The sequence below is a fragment of the Phocoena phocoena genome, chromosome 4 (genome assembly GCF_963924675.1).
Source record: "Phocoena phocoena chromosome 4, mPhoPho1.1, whole genome shotgun sequence".
Classification (NCBI taxonomy): Eukaryota; Metazoa; Chordata; class Mammalia; order Artiodactyla; family Phocoenidae; genus Phocoena; species Phocoena phocoena.
Genome location: NC_089222.1, coordinates 54,867,025 through 54,891,066, shown reverse-complemented (window position 1 = coordinate 54,891,066; position 24,042 = coordinate 54,867,025). Strand labels below are relative to the sequence as shown.

Below are 24,042 nucleotides of genomic sequence, written 5' to 3'. Positions count from 1 at the left end.
ATAATTTTGCAACTAAAAATATAGTTAACAGTAGTTACTGTGAGGAGATTAGTGTCAAATTGTATGATACTTAAGGCTAAAAATTTGCAGGTGAAATTCCAGATCAAAGGGAGGGAATAATCAATGCCTTCAAGTCTTATCAGCACTGTATGTAGAAGTGCATTTCTGAAAAAGTGTATGCAAATTGTAGATCTTGCCATTTGAAGAAATCCATTTTCAAAATGAAGAGATTGAACACTTATGTAAGTTTCTGTTAAAATTCCAACTTTCAGGTGCATATAGGGTTTGCTTACAGCAGCAACTGTGGCCATTTTCACAAGATGCCTATAGGAAAAAGGTTCCAGAATAAAACAAGTTTGGGAAAAGATGTATATACATTTTTACTGGAAAATACTAGTTTAAAGCAAAGTTAATTTACATATTGTTTAAGCATTTATTTAACATATTATATCAAATTCCTTTTGTTTCAGAGAACCATATTTTTTCAGTCCAAACATTTATGTTACTTTTACCAAGATCCTATTCAGATTCTTCATTTTATATTTTTTTCTTTCAAATTTTTAAATTGTATATATTTAAAATGTACAAATTAATGATGTGATGTGTATATATGTATGTATGTGTGTGTGTGTGTGTGTGTGTGTATATATATATATATATATGCCACACACATATAAACAAACACACACATTGTAGAATGATTACCGAGATCAAGATAATTAACACATCCATCACCTAACATAGTTAGTATAGAAAACGTTGGTGTGTGTGATGAGAATGCTTAAGAACTACGCTCAAAAACTTTTAAGCATACGATACTGTATTATTAACTACAATCACCATGCTGTATATTAGATCCTCAGAATTTAATCTTCTTATAATTGAAAATTTATGCCTTTGACCTACATCACCCCATTTCCCCCTTTCCGTAGAACCTGACAACCACCACTTTATTCTTTTGTTTTCATTAAATCTTTTCTTTTTTTAAGATTCCTCATTGGCTTCCCTGGTGGCGCAGTGGTTGAGAGTCTGCCTGCCGATGCAGGGGACACGGGTTCGTGCCCTGGTCGGGGAGGATCCCACATGCCGCGGAGCGGCTGGGCCCATGAGCCATGGCCGCTGAGCCTACGTGTCCAGAGCCTGTGCTCCGCAACGGGAGAGGCCATGGCGGTGAGAGGCCCGCGCACCACAAAAAAAAAAAAAAAAAAAAAAGATTCCTCATTAACTGATACCAAAGAATATTTGTCATTCTCTTTCTAGCTTATTCACTTAGTAAAATGCTCTCCACACTGAGCCATGCTATTGCAAATGGCAGGATTTCTTTCTTTTTTATCGTTCAATCATACTCCATTTTACATATATTACATTTTTTAAAATCCATTATAATATATACTACATTTTTTTTTAATCCAGTCAGCTCTTGATGGACACTGAGGTTGTTTTCATATCTTGGCTACTATGAATAATGCTTATGAATGTTATGCACACATCCTTTGGAGATACTGATTTAATTCATTGGATATATACCCAGGAATGGGATCACCAGATCATATGGTAGTTTAATTTTTAATTTTTTGAGGAACTGCCTTACTGTTTTCCATAATGGCTATATCATTTTAATTCCACCACTAGCATATAAGGGTTCCCTTTTCTCCACGTCCTCACCAACATTTATTGTCTCTTGTCTTTTTTATAATAGCCACCCTAACAAGTGTGAGGAGATATCTCATTGTGGTTTCAATTTTCATTTCCCTGATGATTAGTGATGTTGAGCACCTTTTCATATACCTATTGGCTATTTGTATGTTTTCTTTGGAAAAAGGTATATTCAGGTCCTCTGCCCACTTGTAATTGGATTATTCACTTTTGTGCTCTTGAGTTTTATGGGTTCTTTATATATTTAGGATATTAACTCTTTATCAGATATGTGGTTTACAAATACTTTATTCCATTTCTGTAGGTTATTTTTCAATTTATTGACTGTTTCCTTTGCTCTGCAGAGGCCCTTTAATGTAGTTCCACTTGTTTATTTTCAGTTTTTTTGCCTATGCTTTTGATGTCTTATCCAAGAAATTATTGCCAAGATCAATGTCAAGGATTTTTTACCTATGCTTTCTTTTAGGATTTTCATAGTTTTAGGTTTTACATTTAAGTCTTTGATCCGTTTCGAGTTAATTTTTATGAGTGGTGTTAAGATAGGGGTCCAACTTCATGTTTTTGTATTTGGATATCCAATTTTCCCAACAACATTTATTGAAGAGAGTGTTTTTCCTCATTACATGTTTTCAGCAGTCTTGTCAAAAATTAAATTACCATATATAAATGGGTTTATGTCTGGACTCTATTCTGTTCCACTGGTCTATGGGCCTGTTTTTATGCAAATATCACATTATTTTGATTACTATAGCTTTATAGTTTGGCTAGAAATCAGGCAGTGTGATGCCTCTGGCCTTATTCTTCTTTCTCAGTATTGCTTTGACTATTTGGGGTCTTTTGTGGTTCCATACAAATGTAGGATAGTTTTTCTTTTTCTATGAAAAATGCCACTTGAATTTTGATAGGTATTGCATTAACTCTGTGGATCATTGTAGGTATTATTGACATTTTAACAATACTAATTCTTCCAATCCAAGAACATCAAATATCTTTCCATTTAGTTGTGTATTCTTCCATCTTTTTCATCAAGATCTCACAGTTTTCAGTATACAGGTCTTTCACCTCTTTGGTTAAATTTATTTCTAAGTATTCTATTGTTTTTGATGTTATCCTAAATGACATTACTTTAAAAATTACTCTTTCAGATAAATTGTTGTTAGTGTACAGAAAAAAATTATTTTGTTAAAGAACCAAGCAAAACATTCAAATCCAAAATATTAATAATATTTTGCTAATACAATACAAAAGTGCTTGATTAAGATACCACTTAAAAAAGAGAAACAGCAAGCCAAGGAATGGAAACAACCTAAGGGTCCACTGACGGATGAATGGATAAAGAAGGTGTGGTATATATGTAACAGAGAATAACAAACCTGATTTCATATTGGATCAATTCCTTTAGCTCTACCCCTTGTCCTCTGTTGCCTGTGCTTAGTCATGTTGACTCTGCACCTTTGTAAAAGAATGTTGCCTATAGCCTGAAATAACACATGATGGCCCTTTCCAAGGCTCTGACCTTCAAAGGTACAACTTTTCCATTATTATAGAGATAAAAAGTTGCAGAACAGAAAATAACAATTTTCTTGTTGAAGGTTTATAGGAACATTGTGATCAGCTGCAAGAACAAAGAAGTTTACAACAACCAACCATACCCCTTCCCCTTTTCGTAAAAAAGAAGCCTAAATTCTAATTCAGGGAAGATGGTTCTTTGGGACATGAGTCCACTGTCCTCTCAATTTGCTGACTTCTCAAATAAAGTCACTATTCCTTGCCCCAACAACACATCTCTCAATTTATTGGCCTGTCATGCAGCAAGCAGTATGTACTTGGACTTGGTAACATATATACAAAATGGAATACTACTCAACCACAAAAAGAATAAAATCCTGCCATTTGTGACAACATGGATAAAACTTGAAGGTATTATGCTAAATGAAATAAATCAGAGAAAGATAAATACCATATGATTTCATTCATATTTTGAATCTAAAAGGACAAAACAAATGAACAAACAATAAAATAAAAACAAACTCACAGATACAGAGATCAGATCAGTGGTTACTAGAGGGGAAGAAGGTTCATGGGCGAGCGAAATGAGTGAAGGGGTCAACGGTATGGGAACAGATGACAACTATATTTGAGTAGGGATCACTTTGTAGCATATACAAATATTGAATTATAATGCTTCACATCTGAAATTTATGAAATAAAAGAGAAAGAGAGAGAAAGAAAAGCAACAAAAAAATTTAAAAAGCCATAACTTACTCAATTTATCAAAGGTAAGCATGTGCCAGTAGATAGTAAAATTATCCCAATACTTATACTTAAAAAGGTGGTTTCTTGTAAAAGCATAAATCCATGTTTGTTTACATTAATTTCATTACTCATAAAAATCCTACATAAAATGTCATGTGTCAGAATGGCAAAGCATTATTATCATGGTTGCTATACAGTTGATTAACTGATGACATAACTGGTAGGTTTTTAAAACATATTAAATACCAGATGGGAAAAAATAATTCATCAGAATAAGTTTAATTTTTTTAAATGATAAAGTGTATTGTTCTGCACTAAAGATGCCGTGTAATTGAAATTGAAACAATTTTATGCAACTTGTAAACAACGATGATTTACTAATACCTCTCCTGAGTAAAATGGCAATTCTTTTGATTCCTATAGAGGTCTAATGTCCAAAAAGTCACAGACAAAAAGTAAGTCAGCTAAAGCCATTAAGAATGTGATATTAATTTTGATTGCATAAATGTGTTCAATCTAAATTTGTTAATACCTCAATTTGTTTGCACTGCTCTTTGTCTATATAGTCCACATATTTAAGTCAAGTGCCTTCTGAAATTCAGAGTTTTAGCCAGAATCTCAATAAGACTTCCCTTGATATCTAGATGTAAATAAAAAGAGATTTACAAATTGTCAGTGTATACTGAACAGAAAACATTGTAAAACAGTAATAAACTGGAGGGATTGCTTGGTTCTAACACAAAGTAAAGCCTTGTAAACCTAGGAGATAGATAAACCTGCCAATAGAATCACAATTTTAAATGTGAGACTTTATTGAAGTGGTAAATTAGTGTAAAAACAGGTTTTAAATCAGTTTATTAGTCTTTATGGTCACTTAAGTTGACTACTTATAGTAGAAGCAGCAGAAAGAAAGATAAAGTAGAATCCACTGAAAAGAGTTGGAATTCATAGTGAACAAGAGAGTACAAAGAATCTCTCCTTAAAAAATAAAAGATAGGGGGGGACCTTGAAGATGGCGGAAGAGTAAGACGCGGAGATCGCCTTCCTCCCCACGGATACACCAGAAATACATCCACACGTGGAACAACTCCTACGGAACACCTACTGAAGGCTGGCAGAAGACCTCAGACCTCCCAAAAGGCAAGAAACTCCCTACGTACCTGGGTAGGGCAAAAGAAAAAAAGAAAAAACAGAGACAAAAGAATAAGGACGGCACCTGCACCAGTGGGAGGGAGCTGTGAAGGAGGAAATGTTTCCACACACTAGGAAGCCCCTCCGCGGGCGGAGACTGCGGGAGGCGGAGGGGGGAGTTTCGGGACCGCGGAGTAGTGCACAGCGACGGGTGCGGAGGGCAAAGCGGGGAGATTCCTGCACAGACGATCGGTGCCGACCAGCACTCACCAACCCGAGAGGCTTGTCTGCTCACCCGCCGGGGCGGGCGGGGCTGCGAGCTGAGGCTCGGGTTTTGGTTTTGGACGGAGATCAGGGAGAGGACTGGGGTTGGTGGCTTGAACATAGCCTGAAGGGGTTAGTGCACCACGACTAGCCGGGAGGGAGTTCGGGGAAAAGCCTGCACCTGCCGAAGAGGCAAGAGACTTTTTCTTCCCTCTTTGTTTCCTGGTGCGCGAGGAGAGGGGTTTAAGAGCGCTGCTTAAAGGATCTCCAGAGACGGGCGCGAGCCGCGGCTAAAAGCGCAAACCCCAGAGACGGGTGTGAGCCGCGGCTAAAACCGCGGACCCCAGAGACGGGCGGGAGACGCTAAGGCTGCTGCTGCCGCCACCAAGGGGCCTGTGTGCGAGCACAGGTCACTCTCCACACCCCTCTTCCGCGGAGCCTGTGCAGCCCGCCACTGCCAGGTTCCCGGGATCCAGGGACAACTTCCCCGGGACAACGCACGGCGGGCCTCAGGCTGGTGCAACGTCACGCCGGCCTCTGCAGCAACGTCACGCTGCCTCTGCCGCCGCAGGCCCGCCCCGCACGCAGTGCCCCTCCTTCCCCCATCCCCCAACCCCCGGCCTGAGTGAGCCGGAGGCCCCGAATCAGCGGCTCCTTTAACCCCGTCCTGTCTGAGCGAAAAAACAGACGCCCTCCAGCGACCTACACGCAGAAGCAGGGCCAAATCCAAAGCTGAGCTCCTGTGAGCTGTGAGAACAAAGAAGAGAAAGGGAAATCTCTCCCAGCAGCCTCAGAAGCAGCGGATTAAAGCTCCACAATCAACTTGATATACCCTGCATCTGTGGAATACCTGAATAGACAAGGAATGATCCCAAATTGAAGAGGGGGAATTTAGGAGCGAGATCTATGATTTTTTTTCCCTTTTCCTCTTTTTGTGAATGTGTACGTGTATGCTTCTGTGTGAGATCTTGTCTGTATACTCTTGCTTCCATCATTTGTCCTAGGGCTCTATCCGTCCATGATTTTTTTAAAAAATTCTTTTTCTTAATAATTAAGTTTAATTGTAATAACTTTATTATACTTTACCTTCGTTCTTTCTTTCTTTCCTGCCTTCCTTCCCTCCTTTAGACAACGAATCACCCCAAATTGAGGAGGTGGTCTCTGGGAGCAGGATTTATGATTTTTCCCCCTTTACCTCTTTTTGTGAAGGTGTATGTGTATGCTTCTGTGTAAGATTTTCTCTGTATAGCTTTGCTTCCAACATTTGTCCTAAGGTTCTATCCGTCCCTTTTTTTTTTTTCTAAATATTTTTTAATTCAATAACTATATTATACTTTATTTTATTTTTACTGTATCATCTTTCTGCCTTTTTTCCTTCTTTCCCTCCTTCCTTCCTTCCTCCCTCCCTCCCTCCCTCCCTCCTTTCTTTCCTTCTTTGCTTCTTTCTTCCTTCCTTCCTTTCCTCCTTTCCTTCTTTCTTTACTCATACTTCTACTAATTCTCTCTACTTTTTCTCCCTTTTATTCTGAGCCGTGTGGATGAAAGGCTCTTGGTGCTCCAGCCAGGAGTCAGGGCTCTGCCTCTGAGGTAGGAGAGCCAACTTCAGGACACTGGTCAACAAGAGACCTCCCAGCTCCACATAATATTAAACGGTGGAAATATCCCAGAGACCTCCATCTTAACACCAGCACCCAGCTTCACTCAACGACCAGCAAGCCACAGTGCTGGACAACCTATGCCAAACAACTAGCAAAACAGGAACACAACCCCACCCATTAGCAGAGAGGCTGCCTAAAATCATAATAAGGCCACAGACACCCCAAAACACACCACCAGACGTGAACCTGCCCACTAGAGAGACAAGATCCAGCCTCATCCAGCACAACACAGGCACTAGTCCCCTCCACCAGGAAGCCTACACAACCCACTGAAACAACCTCAGCCACTGGAGACAGACATCAAAAACAACGGGAACTACGAAAGTGCAGCCTGCAAAAAGGAGACCCTAAACACAGTAAGATAAGCAAAATGAGAAGACAGAAAAACACACAGCAGATGAAGGAGCAAGATAAAAACCCACCAGACCTAACAAATGAAGAGGAAATAGGCAATCTACCTGAAAAAGAATTCAGAATAATGATAGTAAGGATGATCCGAAATCTTGGAAGTAGAATGGACAAAATGCAAGAAACAGTTAACAAGGACCTACAAGAACTAAAGTAGTGGAAATAACTACTGCAGAGCAGAATAAAGAAAAAATAATGAAAAGAACTGAGGACAGTCTCAGAGACCTCTGGGACAACATGAAACGCACCAACATTCGAATTATAGGGGTTCCAGAAGAAGAAGAAAGAAAGAAAGGGACTGAGAAAATATTTGAAGAGATTATAGTTGAAAACTTCCCTAATATGGGAAAGGAAATAGTTAATCAAGTCCAGGAAGCACAGAGAGTCCCATACTGGATAAATACAAGGAGAAACACGCCAAGACACATATTAATCAAACTGTCAAAAATTAAATACAAAGAAAGCATATTAAAAGCAGCAAGGGAAAAACAACAAATAACACACAAGGGAATCCCCATAAGGTTAACAGCTGATCTCTCAGCAGAAACCCTACAAGCCAGAAGGGAGTGGCAGGACATACTGAAAGTGATGAAGGAGAAAAGCCTGCAACCAAGACTACTCTACCCAGCAAGGATCTCATTCAGATTTGATGGAGAAATTAAAACCTTTACAGACAAGCAAAAGCTGAGAGAGTTCAGCACCACCAAACCAGCTTTACAACAAATGCTAAAGGAACTTCTCTAGACACGAAACACAAGAGAAGGAAACGACCTATAGTAGCGAACCCAAAACAATATAGAAAATGGAAATAGGAACATACATATCAATAATTACCTTAAATGTAAATGGACTAAATGCTCCCACCAAAAGACACAGATTGGCTGAATGGATACAAAAACAAGACCCTTATATATGCTGTCTACAAGAGACCCACTTCAGACCTAGAGACACATACAGACTGAAATTAAGGGGATGGAAAAAGATATTCCATGCAAATGGAAACCAAAAGAAAGCTGGAGTAGCAATTCTCATATCAGACAAAACAGACTTTAAAATAAGGACTATTAAAAGGGACAAAGAAGGACACTACATAATGATCAAGGGATCGATCCAAGAAGAAGATATAACGATTGTAAATATTTATGCACCCAACATAGGAGCACCTCAATACATAAGGCAAATACTAACAACCATAAAAGGGGAGATCAACAGTAACACATTCATAGTAGGGGACTTTAACACCCCACTTTCACCCATGGACAGATCATCCAAAATGAAAATAAATAAGGAAACACAAGCTTTAAATGATACATTAAACAAGATGGACTTAATTGATATTTATAGGACACTCCATCCAAAAACAACAGAATACACATTTTTCTCAAGTGCTCATGGAACATTCTCCAGGATAGATCATATCTTGGGTCACAAATCAAGCCTTGGTAAATTTAAGAAAACTGAAATTGTATCAAGTATCTTTTCTGACCACAACGCCATGAGACTAGATATCAATTACAGGAAAAGATCTGTAAAAAATACAAACACATGGAGGCTAAACAATACACTACTTAATAATGAAGTGATCACTGAAGAAATCAAAGAGGAAATAAAACAATACCTAGAAACAAATGACAATGGAGACACAACGACCCAAAACCTATGGGATGCAGCAAAAGCAGTTCTAAGGGGGAAGTTTATAGCAATACAAGCCCACCTTAAGAAGCAGGAAACATCTCGAATAAACAACCTAACCTTGCACCTCAAGCAATTAGAGAAAGAAGAACAAAAAAACCCCAAAGCTAGCAGAAGGAAAGAAATCATAAAAATCAGATCAGAAATAAATGAAAAAGAAATGAAGGAGACGATAGCAAAGATCAATAAAACTAAAAGCTGGTTCTTTGAGAAGATAAACAAAATAGATAAACCGCTAGCCAGACTCATCAAGAAAAAAAGGGAGAAGACTCAAATCAATAGAATTAGAAATGAAAAAGGAGAAGTAACAACTGACACTGCAGAAATAAAAAAAATCATGAGAGATTACTACAAGCAACTCTAGGCCAATAAAATGGACAATCTGGAAGAAATGGACAAATTCTTAGAAATGCACAACCTGCCAAGACTTAATCAGGAAGAAATAAAAAATATGAACAGACCAATCACAAGCACTGAAATTGAAACTGTGATTAAAAACCTTCCAACAAAAAAAGCCCAGGACCAGATGGCTTCACAGGTGAATTCTATCAAACGTTTAGAGAAGAGCTAACACCTATCCTTCTCGAACTCTTCCAAAATATAGCAGAGGGAGGAACACTCCCACATTCCTTCTACGAGGCCACCATCACCTTGATACCAAAACCAGACAAGGATGTCACAAAAAAAGAAAACTACAGGCCAATATCACTGATGAACATAGATGCAAAAATCCTCAACAAAATACTAGCAAACAGAATCCAACAGCACATTAAAAGGATCATACACCATGATCAAGTGGGGTTTATTCCAGGAATGCAAGGATTCTTCAATATACGCAAATCTATCAATGTGATAAACCATATTAACAAATTGAAGGAGAAAAACCATATGATCATCTCAATAGATGCAGAGAAAGCTTTCGACAAAATTCAACACCCATTTATGATAAAAACCCTGTAGAAAGTAGGCATAGAGGGAACTTTCGTCAACATAATAAAGGCCATATATGACAAACCCACAGCCAACATCATCCTCAATGGTGAAAGACTGAAAGCATTTCCACTAAGATCAGGAACAAGACAAGCTTGCCCACTCTCACCACTCTTATTCAACGTAGTTTTGGAAGTTTTAGCCACAGCAATCAGAGAAGAAAAGGAAATAAAAGGAATCCAAATCGGAAAAGAAGAAGTAAAGCTGTCACTGTTTGCAGATGACATGATACTATACATAGAGAATCCTAAAGATGCTACCAGAAAACTACTAGAGCTAATCAATGAATTTGGTAAAGTACCAGGACACAAAATTAATGCACAGAAATCTCTGGCATTCCTATATACTAATGATGAAAAATCTGAAAGTGAAATCAAGAAAACACTCCCATTTACCATTGCAACAAAAAGAATAAAATATCTAGGAATAAACCTACCTAAGGAGACAAAAGACCTGTATGCAGAAAATTATAAGACACTGATGAAAGAAATTACAGATGATACAAATAGATGGAGAGATATACCATGTTCTTGGATGGGAAGAATCAACATTGTGAAAATGACTCTACTACCCAAAGCAATCTACAGATTCAATGCAATCCCTATCAAACTACCACTGGCATTTTTCACAGAACTAGAACAAAAAATTTCGCAATTTGTATGGAAACACAAAAGACCCCGAATAGCGAAAGCAATCTTGAGAACAAAAAAAGGAGCTGGAGGAATCAGGCTCCCTGACTTCAGACTATATTACAAAGCAACAGTAATCAAGACAGTATGGTACTGGCACAAAAACAGAAAGATAGATCAGTGGAACAGGATAGAAAGCCCAGAGATAAACCCACGCACATATGGACACCTTATCTTTGATAAAGGAGGCAGGAATGTACAGTGGAGAAAGGACAGCCTCTTCAATAAATGGTGCTGGGAAAACTGGACAGGTACATGTAAAAGTATGAGATTAGATCACTCCCTAACACCATACACAAAAATAAGCTCAAAATGGATTAAAGACCTAAATGTAAGGCCAGAAACTATCAAACTCTTAGAAGAAAACATAGGAAGAACACTCTATGACATAAATCACAGCAAGATCCTTTCTGACCCACCTCCTAGAGTAATGGAAATAAAAACAAAAATAAACAAATGGGACCTAATGAAACTTCAAAGCTTTTGCACAGCAAAGGAAACCATAACCAAGACCAAAAGACAACCCTCAGAACGGGAGAAAACATTTGCAAATGAAGCAACTGACAAAGGATTAATCTCCAAAATTTACAAGCAGCTCATGCAGCTCAATAACAAAAAAACAAACAACCCCATCCAAAAATGGGCAGAAGACCTAAATAGACATTTCTCCAAAGAAGATATACAGAATGCCAACAAACACATGAAAGAATGCTCAACATCATTAATCATTAGAGAAATGCAAATCAAAACTACAATGAGATATCATCTCACACCAGTCAGAATGGCCATCATCAAAAAATCTAGAAACAATAAATGCTGGAGAGGGTGTGAAGAAAAGGGGACACTCTTGCACTGCTGGTGGGAATGTGAAATGGTTCAGCCACTATGGAGAACAGTATGGAGGTTCCTTAAAAAACTACAAATAGAATTACCATATGACCCAGCAATCCCACTACTGGGCATATACCCTGAGAAAACCAAAATTCGAAAAGAGTCATGTACCAAAATGTTCATTGCAGCTCTATTTACAATAGCCCGGAGATGGAAACAACCTAAGCGCCCATCATCGGATGAATGGATAAAGAAGATGCGGCACATATACACAATGGAATATTACTCAGCCTTAAAAAGAAATGAAATTGAGCTATTTGTAATGAGATGGATAGACCTAGAGTCTGTCATACAGAGTGAAGTAAGTCAGAAAGAAAAGGACAAATACCGTATGCTAACACATATATATGGAATTTAAGGGAAAAAAATGTCATGAAGAACCTAGGGGTACGACAGGAATAAAGACGCAGACCTACTGGAGAACGGACTTGAGGATATGGGGAAGGGGAAGGGTGAGTTTTGACAGGGTGAGAGAGAGTCATGGACATATACACACTAACAAACGTAGTAAGGTAGATAGCTGGGGGGAAGCAGCCGCAAGGCACAGGGATATTAGCTCGGTGCTTTGTGACAGCCTGGAAGGGTGGGATGGGGAGAGTGGGAGGGAGGGAGACGCAAGAGGGAAGACATATGGGAACATATGTATATGTATAGCTGATTCACTTTGTTATAAAGCAGAAACTAACACACCATTGTAAAGCAATTATACCCCAATAAAGATGTTTAAAAAAAATAAATAAATAAAATAAAAGATAAGAACAAATAAATGAAAATTATGCCATGAGTCATAAAAGACAAGTCAGTACAAGAATGTTTCAATGTCAATTTTAATTTTATATTTTAAAGCAAGCAGAATAGAAAGTAAGCTTCATTTCAGTACTCTGCATTAAAATTATCAACAACAAAGAGAGAAAAAGAAAATACAACTATTTTAATTCCACCACCCTATTTTCTGTACTCTACCACTCTGCATTTTGGTCAGTAATACGGACTAAATTATGTCTTCCCAAAATTAAGAGGTTGAAGTCTAACCACCAACGTAACTGCACTTGGAGATACAGCCTTTAAGGAGGTAATTAAGGTTGGTGTGCACAGAGAAAAGGCCATTTGAGGACACAGTGAGAAGGTGGCTGGCTGCAAACAAAGGAAAGAGGCTCCAGGAGAATCTACACTACCTGCAACTTATGTTGGACTTCCAACCTCTAGAACTGTGAGAAAATACAGTTGTGTTTTTTAAGGCACCCAGTCTATGGTACTTTTTATGGCTGCCCTAGCAAACTAGAGCTATTTTTTTTTTTTAATTCTAGCATGTATATGCATATCATCAAGATAAAAACTATTCATTAATAACTCAGTTATTTGAAAGTCAGGCTTCTCTTAACTCAAGAAATGAACCAACAGGTTCTGGGTCTAAAATATCTGCCATGCGTTGTTTTTAAATTGTATAGAACAGAGGCATGGTCAGGCAGAAGGCAAACCTGCACTGCATCAGTCAATAACAACCACACAAGTCCCACAGCAGGCACAGCTGTGGCAGACCAGTACCCCTCAACACAAGAGAAAGAGAGAAGATGCTTAACAACATGGCACTTGATTTGAGGAAGGAAATGGAAATGGACATCAGTTTGTGTGATCTGAAAAGAAACATTGGTAGTTCAATAAAAGGGGAGTTTGTTTACATGATCAAAATATTGAGATTTGAAAAGACAGATTCTGAGTACATTCAAACTTTGTGCCATTGTTATGTAACACATAATTTTGAATTAAATCAATCACATTATTTCTTTCCTGTGTATTCCAGTATCCATATATCACATTCACCCCTATATTTTAGCTAGTTATGCATGTCTTATGTTCATGATAAAATCATAAACTCCTGGGTGACAGGGGCAGTCCATCTGCTTATTATGTGTCCTACACACCTAAAGCAACGTTGTACACAATACAAATATTTATTCTCTATAAATATCACATAATAGAACTCTGCAACAGACAATGAAGTCATAGTGTAGTTTGGTTCTGGGCTCAATGCTCTAATGAATTTGGCTGAAATGAATTATATGTACTGTATTTTCTGGTGGGCAGTTTTTGGTATATAAAAAAAGAAAACGTATTAAAAAATCCTATAAAAATATAACTTTACTACTTTTTCAGACTTTTATAAAAGCACTGTCTATCCTGTGGAGAGTTTTACAATATTGATGAAATCATTTGGTTTTGATCAGGTTTGCAAGCTTCTGGCAGATGCTTCCAAAGCAACATTTAAGCAGAATATATCTAGATTGACTACTTTCATATGTATGAATGCTCCAGGCTTCCTCAAAATAACTTCTTAGAAATTTCACCACAATTTACTTGAGAGTTACAGAACACTGACTAATACATGGATGATCAAATTCTGCTTTTCTAAAGGCAAAATCAATACCTTCTGTGATCTATGAAAGATTTCAAAAAATAAAGGTGAAACAGCAATATGTATATAGAGAGATGCATGTGCTTGTGTTGCATCCTAATGTTTAAAACTATTATTTGTGGAGAAATCTTATCTTTAATTTCATAACCTACTTTGCATGAAGGCAGTTGTATTTCATTAATAAAAAGCCATTGACTTTATATCCTTTACTATATATTAAATGGGTCAGTGGAAATTGTTTTCAAGAAAGAGCTGTTTTTCCAGGAAAGTGTATCTTTTCTAGATATTCTACTTTCTATTTTCTAAATAGATTTTCTATTCCTTACTCATTCAAGGGACCTGGGTACTTCATTCATCTCTACAGAACATCCTATAGTCCCCAGAAGAATGAAAAGCATACATATGAAGTAAGCATTCAAATATTTGTGAACAACAGGATGGATTATAAACATTTATAATGCTCCTTAAACATCAATATTAGATAAAACTAAGTTCACCATGTTCTATATAATAAGATATTAGAACAATAAATGCTGTATAGAAGATATACATAAGAAAGATTAACAAAAATTAATAAAGTGATTAACAAGAGAGTGAAAAGTCACACCACAGACTGGGAGAATAATTCACAATATATAACCAACAAATGACCTGTATCGAGAATGTAAAAAGAACTCTTACAAATTGATAAGAAAAACAGTATGTGAGAAGGTGTTCAATATTAGTAATCATCAGACAAATTAAAACTAAAACCCCCAAATATACCACCATACACGCATGAGGATGATAATACCAAATGTTGGGGATGACATGGAGCAACTAGGACATTCATACATTCATGCTGGTGGTAGTGTCATTGGTACAAGTACTTTGGAAACTCTTGGGCAGTATCTACTAAAGTTAAACACACGTCTACCTGGTGACCTAGCAACATCACTTCTAGATAAATACCCAAGAAAAATGAGTGCACCCATTCTACCAACACATGAGAATAATCATAGCAACTAACTCATTAGAGCTGAAAATTGGAAACAATATCTACATCCAAATAACCATCAACCATGGAGAAAAAATTAGGAGATTCACATCTCAATCTCTTAAGTACCATGTAGATGAGATTTATTTTCTAACTAAAAAGTTAATTTCTGAATATTTTAATAGAGTTTTATCAAAAATCCTTTGCTTCATATGACTGACATACTTTTTTTGATGTCTATAATGCACACTTTAGCATTACCATTATAGGAAAATATTTTTAAATTATTTCCCTGTATTTTGCAGAATAAAATGTAAATATGAAGTAAAATATTAATATGAAATGAATACTTTCACAGAAAGAGAGGTAATTTATAATTTAAAATATATATATTCATTTCTTAAATGGAACTCTTAAAAGAAATATTAATATTTATTTTATACTCCTTGTGAGTTTTTAAATTCTAAAACTTATAAGCTAATATAAAGTGAACTAATTATTTCTATTTCTGTAAAAATATTTACCACACAAAGGTAACAGAAAAGCATATTCAAAACAGTAACAAAATTACGAGAAAAAATTGACCATATAAAAGCACTGGGACACCAACCTTCAAGATGGTGGAGGAGTAAGATGTGGAGCTCACCTTCCTCCCCACAAATACATCAAATACACATCTACATGTGGAACAGCTCCTACAGAACACCCACTAAACACAGACAGAAGACCTCAGACTTCCCAAAAGGCAAGAAACTCCCCACATACCTGGCCGTGTGGCTGACATGGTTGGGGTGCTCCGGCTGGGTATCAGGCCTGAGCCTCTGAGGTGGGAGAGCCAAGTTCAGGATATTAGTCCACCAGAAACTTCCTGGCCCCTTATAATATCAATCAGTGAGAGCCCTCCCAGAGAACTCCAGCTCAATGCTAAGACTCAGTCCCACTCAACAACCAGTAACCTCCAGTGCTGGACACACCAACCCAAACAACTAGCAAAACAGGAACACAACCCCACCCATTAGCAGAGAGGCAGCCTAAGATCATACTTAGTTCACAGACACCACAAAAGACACCACCAGACATGGTGCTGTCCACCAGAAAGACAAGATCCAGCCTCATCCACCAGAACAAAGGCACCAGTCCCCTCCAACAGGAAGTCTACACAACCCACTGAACCAACCTTGCCCACTGGGAGGAGACACCAAAAACAACAGGAAATATGGACATACAGCCTGTAAAAAGGAGACCCCAAACACAGTAAGTTAAGCAAAATGGGAAGACAGAGGAATACCCAGCAGATTAAGGAGCAAGGTAATAATAACCCACCTAACCAAACAAATGAAGAGGAAATAGGTGGCCTACCTGAAAACGAATTCAGAGTAATGATAGTAAAGATGATCCAAAATCTTGGAAATAGAATGGAGAAAATACAAGAAATATTTAACAAGGACCTAGAAGAACTAAAGAACAAATAAACAATGATAAACAACAGAATAAATGAAATTAAAATTCTCTAGAAGGAATCAATAACAGAATAACTGAGGCAGAAGAATGGATAAGTGACCTGGAAGATAAAATAGTGCTAATAACTACCACAGAGCAGAATAAAGAAAAAAAATTGAAAAGAATCCAGGACAGTCTCAGAGACCTCTGGGATAGTATCAAACACATCAACATTTGAATTATAGGGGTCCCAGAAGAAGAAGAGAAAAAGAAAGGGACTGAGAAAGTATTTAAAGAGATTATAGTTGAAAACTTCCCTAATATGGGAAAGGAAATGGTCAATCAAGTCCAGGAAGCACAGAGAGTTCCATACAGAATAAATCCAAGGAGAAACATGCCAAGACACATATTAATCAAACTATCAAAAATTAAATACAAAGAAAAAATATTAAAAGCAGGAAGGGAAACGCAACAAATGGCATACAAAGGAATCCCCATAAGATTAACAGCTGATCTTTCAGCAGAAACTCTGCAAGCCAGAAGGGACTGGCAGGACATATTTAAAGTGATGAAAGGGAAAATCCTACAACCAAGATTACTCTACCCAGCAAGGATCTCATTCAGATACAACAGAGAAATTAAAAGCTTTACAGACAAGCAAAAGCTAAGAGGATTCAGCACCACCAAATCAGCTTTACAACAAATGCAAAGGGAACTTCTCTAGGCAGGAAACACAACAGAAGGAAAAGACCTACAATAACAAACCCAAAACAATTCAGAAAAAGGTAACAGGAACATACATATCGATAATTATCTTAAATGCAAATGGATTAAATGCTCCCACCAAAAGACATAGACTGGCTGAATGGATACAAAAACAAGACGGGTACATATGCTGTCTACAAGAGACCCACTTCAGACCTAGGGACACATACAGACTGAAAGTGAGAGGATGGAAAAAGGTATTCCATGAGAATGCAAATCAAAAGAAAGCTGCAGTAGCAATTCTCATATAGGCAAAATAGACTTTAAAATAAAGACTACTACAAGAGACAAAGAAGGACACTACAAAATGATCAAGGAATCACTCCAAGAAGAAGATATAACAACTGAAAATATTTATGCACCCAACATCGGAGTACCTCAGTCCGTAAGGCAAATGCTAACAGCCATAAAAGGGGAAACTGACAGTAAAACAATAATAGTATGGGCCTTTAACACCCCACTTTCACCAATGGATAGTTAATCCAAAATGAAAATAAATAAGGAAACACAAGCTTTAAAATACACATTAAAAAAGATGGACTTCATTGATATTTTTAGGACATTCCATCCAACAACAACAGAATATACTTTCTTCTCAAGTGCTTACAGAACATTCTCCAGGATAGATCATATCTTGGGTCACAAATCAAGCCTTGGTAAATTTAAGAAAATTGAAATTATATCAAGTATTTTTCCAACCACAACACTATGAGACTAGATATCAATTACAGGAAAAAAACTATAAAAAATACAAACACATGGAGGTTAAACAATACACAACTAAATAACCAAGAGATCACTGAAGAAATCAAAGGGGAAATTAAAAAATTCCTAGAAACAAATGACAAAGAAAACACGACGATCCAAAACCTATGGGATGCAGCAAAACAGTTCTAAGAGGGAAGTTTATAGCAACAAAATCCTGCCTCAAGAAACAAGAAAAATCTCAAATAAACAACCTTACATTACACCTACATTACACCTAAAACAACTAGAGAAAAAAGAACAAAAAATCCCCAAAGTTAGCAGAAGGAAAGAAATCATAAAGATTAGATCAGAAATAAATGAAAAAGAAAGGAAGGAAACGATAGCAAAGAACAATAAAACTAAAATCTGGTTCTTTGAGAAGATAAACAAAAATTATTTATCATTAGCCAGACTCATCAAGAAAAAAAGGGAAAAACTCAAACCAATGGAATTAGAAATGAAAAAGGAGAAGTAACAGCTACATTGCAGAAATATAAAAGATCAAGAGAAATTACTACAAGCAACTCTATGCCAATAAAATGGACAACCTGGAAGAAATGGACAAATTCTTAGAAAAGCACAACCTTCCAAGACTGAACCAGGAAGAAACAGAAAATAAAAACAGACCAAACACAAGCACTGAAATTGAGACTGTGATTAAAAATCTTCCAACAAACAAAAGGCCAGAACCAGATGGCTTCACAAGTGAACTCTATCAAACATTTAGAGAATACTTAACATCTACCCTTCTCAAACTGTTCCAAAATATACCAGAGGGAGAAACACTCCTAAACTCATTGTATGAGGCCACCATCACCCTGATACCAAAACCAGACAAAAAATGTCACCAAAAAAAGAAGGCCAATATCACTGTAGGCCAATATCACTGATGAACATAGGTGCAAAAATCCTCAATAAAATACTAGCAAACAGAATCCAATAGCCTAATAAAAGGATCATACACCATGATCAAGTAGGGTTTATCCTAGGCCTGCAAGGATTCTTCAATATACCCAAATCAATCAATGGAAAAACCATATTAAAAAACTGAAGGAGAAAAACCATATGATCATCTCCATAGATGCAGAAAAAGTTCTCATCAAAATTCAACACTGATTTGTGATAAAAACCCTTCAAAAGAAGGCCTAGAGGGAACTTATCTCAACATAATAAAGGCCATATATGACAAACACACAGCCAACATTGTTCTCAATGGTGAAAAACTGAAACCATTTCCACTGAGATCAGGAAGAAGACAAAGTTGCCCACTCTCACCACTATTATTCAACATAGTTTTGGAAGTTTTAGCCACACCACTCAAAGAAGGAAAAGAAATAAAAGGAATCCACATCAGAAAAGAAGTAAAACTGTCACTGTTTGCAGATGACATGATACTGTACATAGAGAATCCTAAAGTAGCCACCAGAAAACTACTAGAACTAATCAATGAATTTGGTAAAGTAGCAGGATACAAAATTAATGCACAGAAATCTCTGGCATTCCTATGCACTAACGATGAAAAATCTGAAAGAGAAATTAAGGAAACACTCACATTTACCACTGCAACAAAAAGAATAAAATACCTAGGAGTAAACCGACCCAAGGAGACAAAAGACCTGCATGCACAAAACTATAAAACACTGATAAAGGAAATTAAAGATGATACAAACAGATGGAGAGATATACCATGTCCTTGGATTAGAAGAATCAACATTGTGAAAATGACTATACTACCCAAAGCAATCTATAGATTCAGTGCAATCTCTATCAAGCTAGCAATGGCATTTTTCACAGAACTAGAACAAAAAATTTCACAGTTTGTATGGAAACACAAAAGACCCTGAATAGCCAAAGCAATCTTGAGAAAGAAAAACGGAAGTGGAGGAATCAGGCTCCCTGACTTCAGACTATACTACAAAGCTACAGTAATCGAGAAAATATGGTACTGGCACAAAAACAGAAATATAGATCAATGGAACAGCATAGAAAGCCCAGAGATAAACCCACGCACCTATGGTCACCTTATCTTTCATAAAGGAGGCAAGAATATACAATGGAGAAAAGACAGCCTCTCAATAAGTGGTGCTGGGTAAACTGGACGGCTACATGGAAAAGAATGAAATTAGAACACTCCCTAACACCATACACAAAAATAAACTTAAAATGGATTAAAGACCTAAATGTAAGGCCAGAAACTGTCAAACTCTTAGAGGAAAACATAGGCGGAACACTCTATGATATAAATCACAGCAAGATCCTTTTCGACCCACCTCCTAGAGAAATGGAAATTAAAAGAAAAATAAACCAATGGGACCTAATGAAACTTAAAAGCTTTTTCACAGCCAAGGAAACAATAAACAAGACAAAAAGACAACCCTCAGAATGGGAGAAAATATTTACAAATGAAGCCACTGACAAAGGATTAATATCCAAAATTAGAAGCAGCTCATACAGCTCAATATCAAGAAAACAAACAACCCAATCCAAAAGTGGGCAGAAGACCTAAATAGACATTTCTCCAAAGAAGGTATACAGATTTCCATCAAACACATGAAAGGATGCTCAACATCACTAATCATTAGAGAAATGCAAATCAAAACTACAATGATATATCACCTCACGCTGGTCAGAATGGCCATCATCAAAATGTCTACAAACAATAAATGCCGGAGAGGGTGTGGAGAAAAGGGAACCCTCTTGCACTGATGGTGGGAAGGTAAATTGATACAGCCACTATGGAGAACAGTATGGAGGTTCCTTAAAGAACTAAAAATAGAATTACGGCATGACCCAGCCTTCCCACTACTGGGCATATACCCGGAGAAAACCATAATTCAAAAAGAGTCATGTACCACAATGTTTATTGCAGCACTATTTACAATAGCCAGGACATGGAAGCAACCTAAGTGTCCATCGACTGATGAATGGATAAAGCAGATGTGGCACACAGATACAGTGGAATATTACTAAGCCATAAAAAGAAACAAAACTGAATTATTTGTAGTAAGGTGGATGGACCTAAATCTGTCATACAGAGTGAAGTAAGTCAGAAAATGAAAAGCAAATACTGTATGCTAACACATATATATGGAATCTAAAAAAAAAAAAAAAGTTCTTAAGAATCCAGGGCCAGGACAGGAATAAAGATGCAGATGTAGAGAATGGACTTGAGGACATGGGGAGGAGGAAGGGTAAGATGGGATGAAGTGAGAGAGTGGCATGGACATATATACATCACCAAATGTAAAACAGATAGCTAGTGGGGTCCAGCCACATAGCACAGGAATATCAGCTCAGTGCTTTGTGACTACCTAGAGGGGTGGGGTAGGAGGGAGACGCAAGAGAGAGGGGATATGGGGATATACGTGTAAGTATAGCTGATTCACTTTCTTATACAGAAGAAACTAACACACCATTGTAAAGAAATTATACTCCAATAAAGATGTTAAAAAAATAAATAAATAAAAATAAAAGCCTTCGTTATTGCCCCTTATTACCATTCAGTGTGTAAGTCACTGGTAGATTATTGCTACTTTCAGAAAACAAACTAATTTATTAGTGTTGTAACTTATAAAATTTAAGTATTTTTGAGATTCTTTTTTCAAGTTATAATGAAAATTTCCAAATAAACCCAAAAGAGAGAGCAGTACAATGAACTCTCATGTTCCTATTACCCATCTTTGGTAGCCATCAACTTTTCACTGTTCTTCAGGAAATTTTTTTGAAAGTGGAGCTTTCATGAATCCCAAGAAAAACCTATAAACCACTGCAGTGGATTTAGATTAATTAAACATTTCTCAATCTTCAAAAGATTCCATCTTTTTCACTCAGGATGATTTAGTTCAAATTTAGTGGACTAACCTCAGGGAAATGGCTTATTTTCTTATGTGAATAGTTTAATTTCTCTTCATTTCAAAACCAAAGTTAGAATATCAAACCAGAGGGAGAGCTCCAAAGATATTACACTCATCTAGTTATTACTGACTGTTTCCTTAGTGGTCTAGAAGATGCTGTAAACTACTGACCCATGTAAGAACATGGGTAAATCTTAAAAGTCATTATGCTAAGTAAAATAAACCACACACAAATGGCTACATACTGTGTGATTCCATTTTTTATGATATTCTGAAAGACAAAACTGTAAGGGCAAAATCATTTCTAAACTCTCACTAGTTTCTGGATACTTGAGCTCATATTTCTTTCTTCCTGATAACCTATTCAGGAATATCTTAACTTCCCAAGGGAGACAACGGCAGCTGATTTTCCTCTTTTGACATTTTTTCCAGACATGTAAGAAAGTCAGAGATTTCAAAGCAGTACAAAGAGAAGGAGAGACTCACTTACAGTTCTGGATTACACGCATGCACACTGGGGTTTGGCTGATCTTAAATGTACAGATTTATCTATTTCATCTTTCATAATGTCTTCTTTATTATACTACATATGGAAATGTCAGTGAAAATTATTAAACTAGTAAATACATTATGAAAGTCATAAAATGTTAGTTTGCATTACATTTCAATCAAGAATTATGGCTAATCCAAAGCACCGTTCACTATCCTTCTCTTTTTCTAGTTCAGTGTCTGTGATACTGGACACTCTGTGGGTATCTAAAAGGTCATTTTCTGATATACACCAGTAGCCCTTGGGGTTGGGAGAAAACCACCCTGCAGTCGTGGCATGATTGCTTTCATTCCGAGATATAATACATATCATTTTAGTGAAAGTCATAAAAAGAATGCAGAAACAAAAGTGTGAACTCTAACAATAAATAGGAAAGATGTTCTGAAAATTTCTTTGAAACAGGTGAGGAGTAACTAAATTTAAAAAATAGATAACTCTAGCAAGACATTGTCACAAACTGCATGATTTTTTTTGTTACTTTGTAGAAAAAAACATGCTTTCCTTTTCCATAAATGTTCTGCAAACAATATTTTCCAAGTTTCTTAAATTTACTTCTCACGATATCCTAGGAATTAGACACAGGTCCTGCTATGAGGAGGCTTACAGTGTAGTTGAAAAGACAGAACAGGTTCCACATTTACTCAAAACATGAATGAAGGAGAAGAAATCCCAAAGTAACCAAGTTTACCACAACATGCCAAAATTGGCAGAATTGGGAACTTAAACACTAAATTCAATTTTTAAGAAATAAATTTACACTTTTACACACATTCTCCATAGAAGCATGCCTGCAACTATAACCATAAGAGAGTAGAAAGTAAAGAACTTCAGAACATAGGACATTGGTTGAAGGGGCAATGATAAAAAAAATCAGCAATAGATCATTCCTTAAAACACTTAGGGGGACTTTCTTGGCGGTGCAGTGGTTAAGAATCCACCTGCCAATGCAGGGGACATGGGGTCGAGCCCTGGTCTGGGAAGATCCCACATGCTGAGGAATAACTAAGCCTGTGCGCCACAACTACTGAGCCTGCGCTCTAAGGTCTGCGAGCCACAACTACTGAGCCCACATGCCACAACTACTGAAGTCCGTGCACCTAGAGCCCACGATCCGCAACAAAGAGAAGCCACCAAAATGAGAAGCCCGCATGAAGCAACGAAAAGTAGCTCCTACTTGCCTCAACTAGAGAAAGCCCGCAGCAACTAGAGAAAGCCCACACGTAGCAACAAACACCCAACGCAGCCAAAAATAAACAAATATATTAAAAAAACAAAAAACCACTTAAGGTGGTTTTATGCATATTTAAAAAAATGGAAATGTCAAGAAATGCCAGATTATAGAGAAAAAGGCAGTTTTGCAAAATCATTTTATTCAAAAGTGGTTCATCTTACCTCAGCTACCAGTTGCTGAAGAGATGGTGAAGCTACAGAGTATAGACTTGAGTTACCGCTTACAGGACTGTGGAGACTAACATAAGCCACAACATTCTTCTGCAGAACCTTCTTGAAATCCTGACATTAAAAAAAAAAAGAAATCTATCTTTAACAGAAATAAAAGTAACAGATTCCACTTTACCAGTTACATGTTGAATAATAAACACTTCCTACCTAAAATCATTACATTGCATAATACTCTCTTTTTTTTTTAATGTAAAGCCATCC

At 37.0% G+C, this 24,042-nt stretch overlaps 1 protein-coding gene across 1 annotated transcript in view; it reads right to left on the bottom strand.

The window, feature by feature from the left end:
- NAALADL2 (N-acetylated alpha-linked acidic dipeptidase like 2) overlaps window positions 1-24,042 on the bottom strand; it is an 862,695-nt gene that overhangs the window by 382,699 nt on the left and 455,954 nt on the right. The window contains 1 exon segment of the mRNA XM_065875821.1: window positions 23,773-23,892. Within this exon segment, the coding sequence (XP_065731893.1) occupies window positions 23,773-23,892 (120 nt within the window).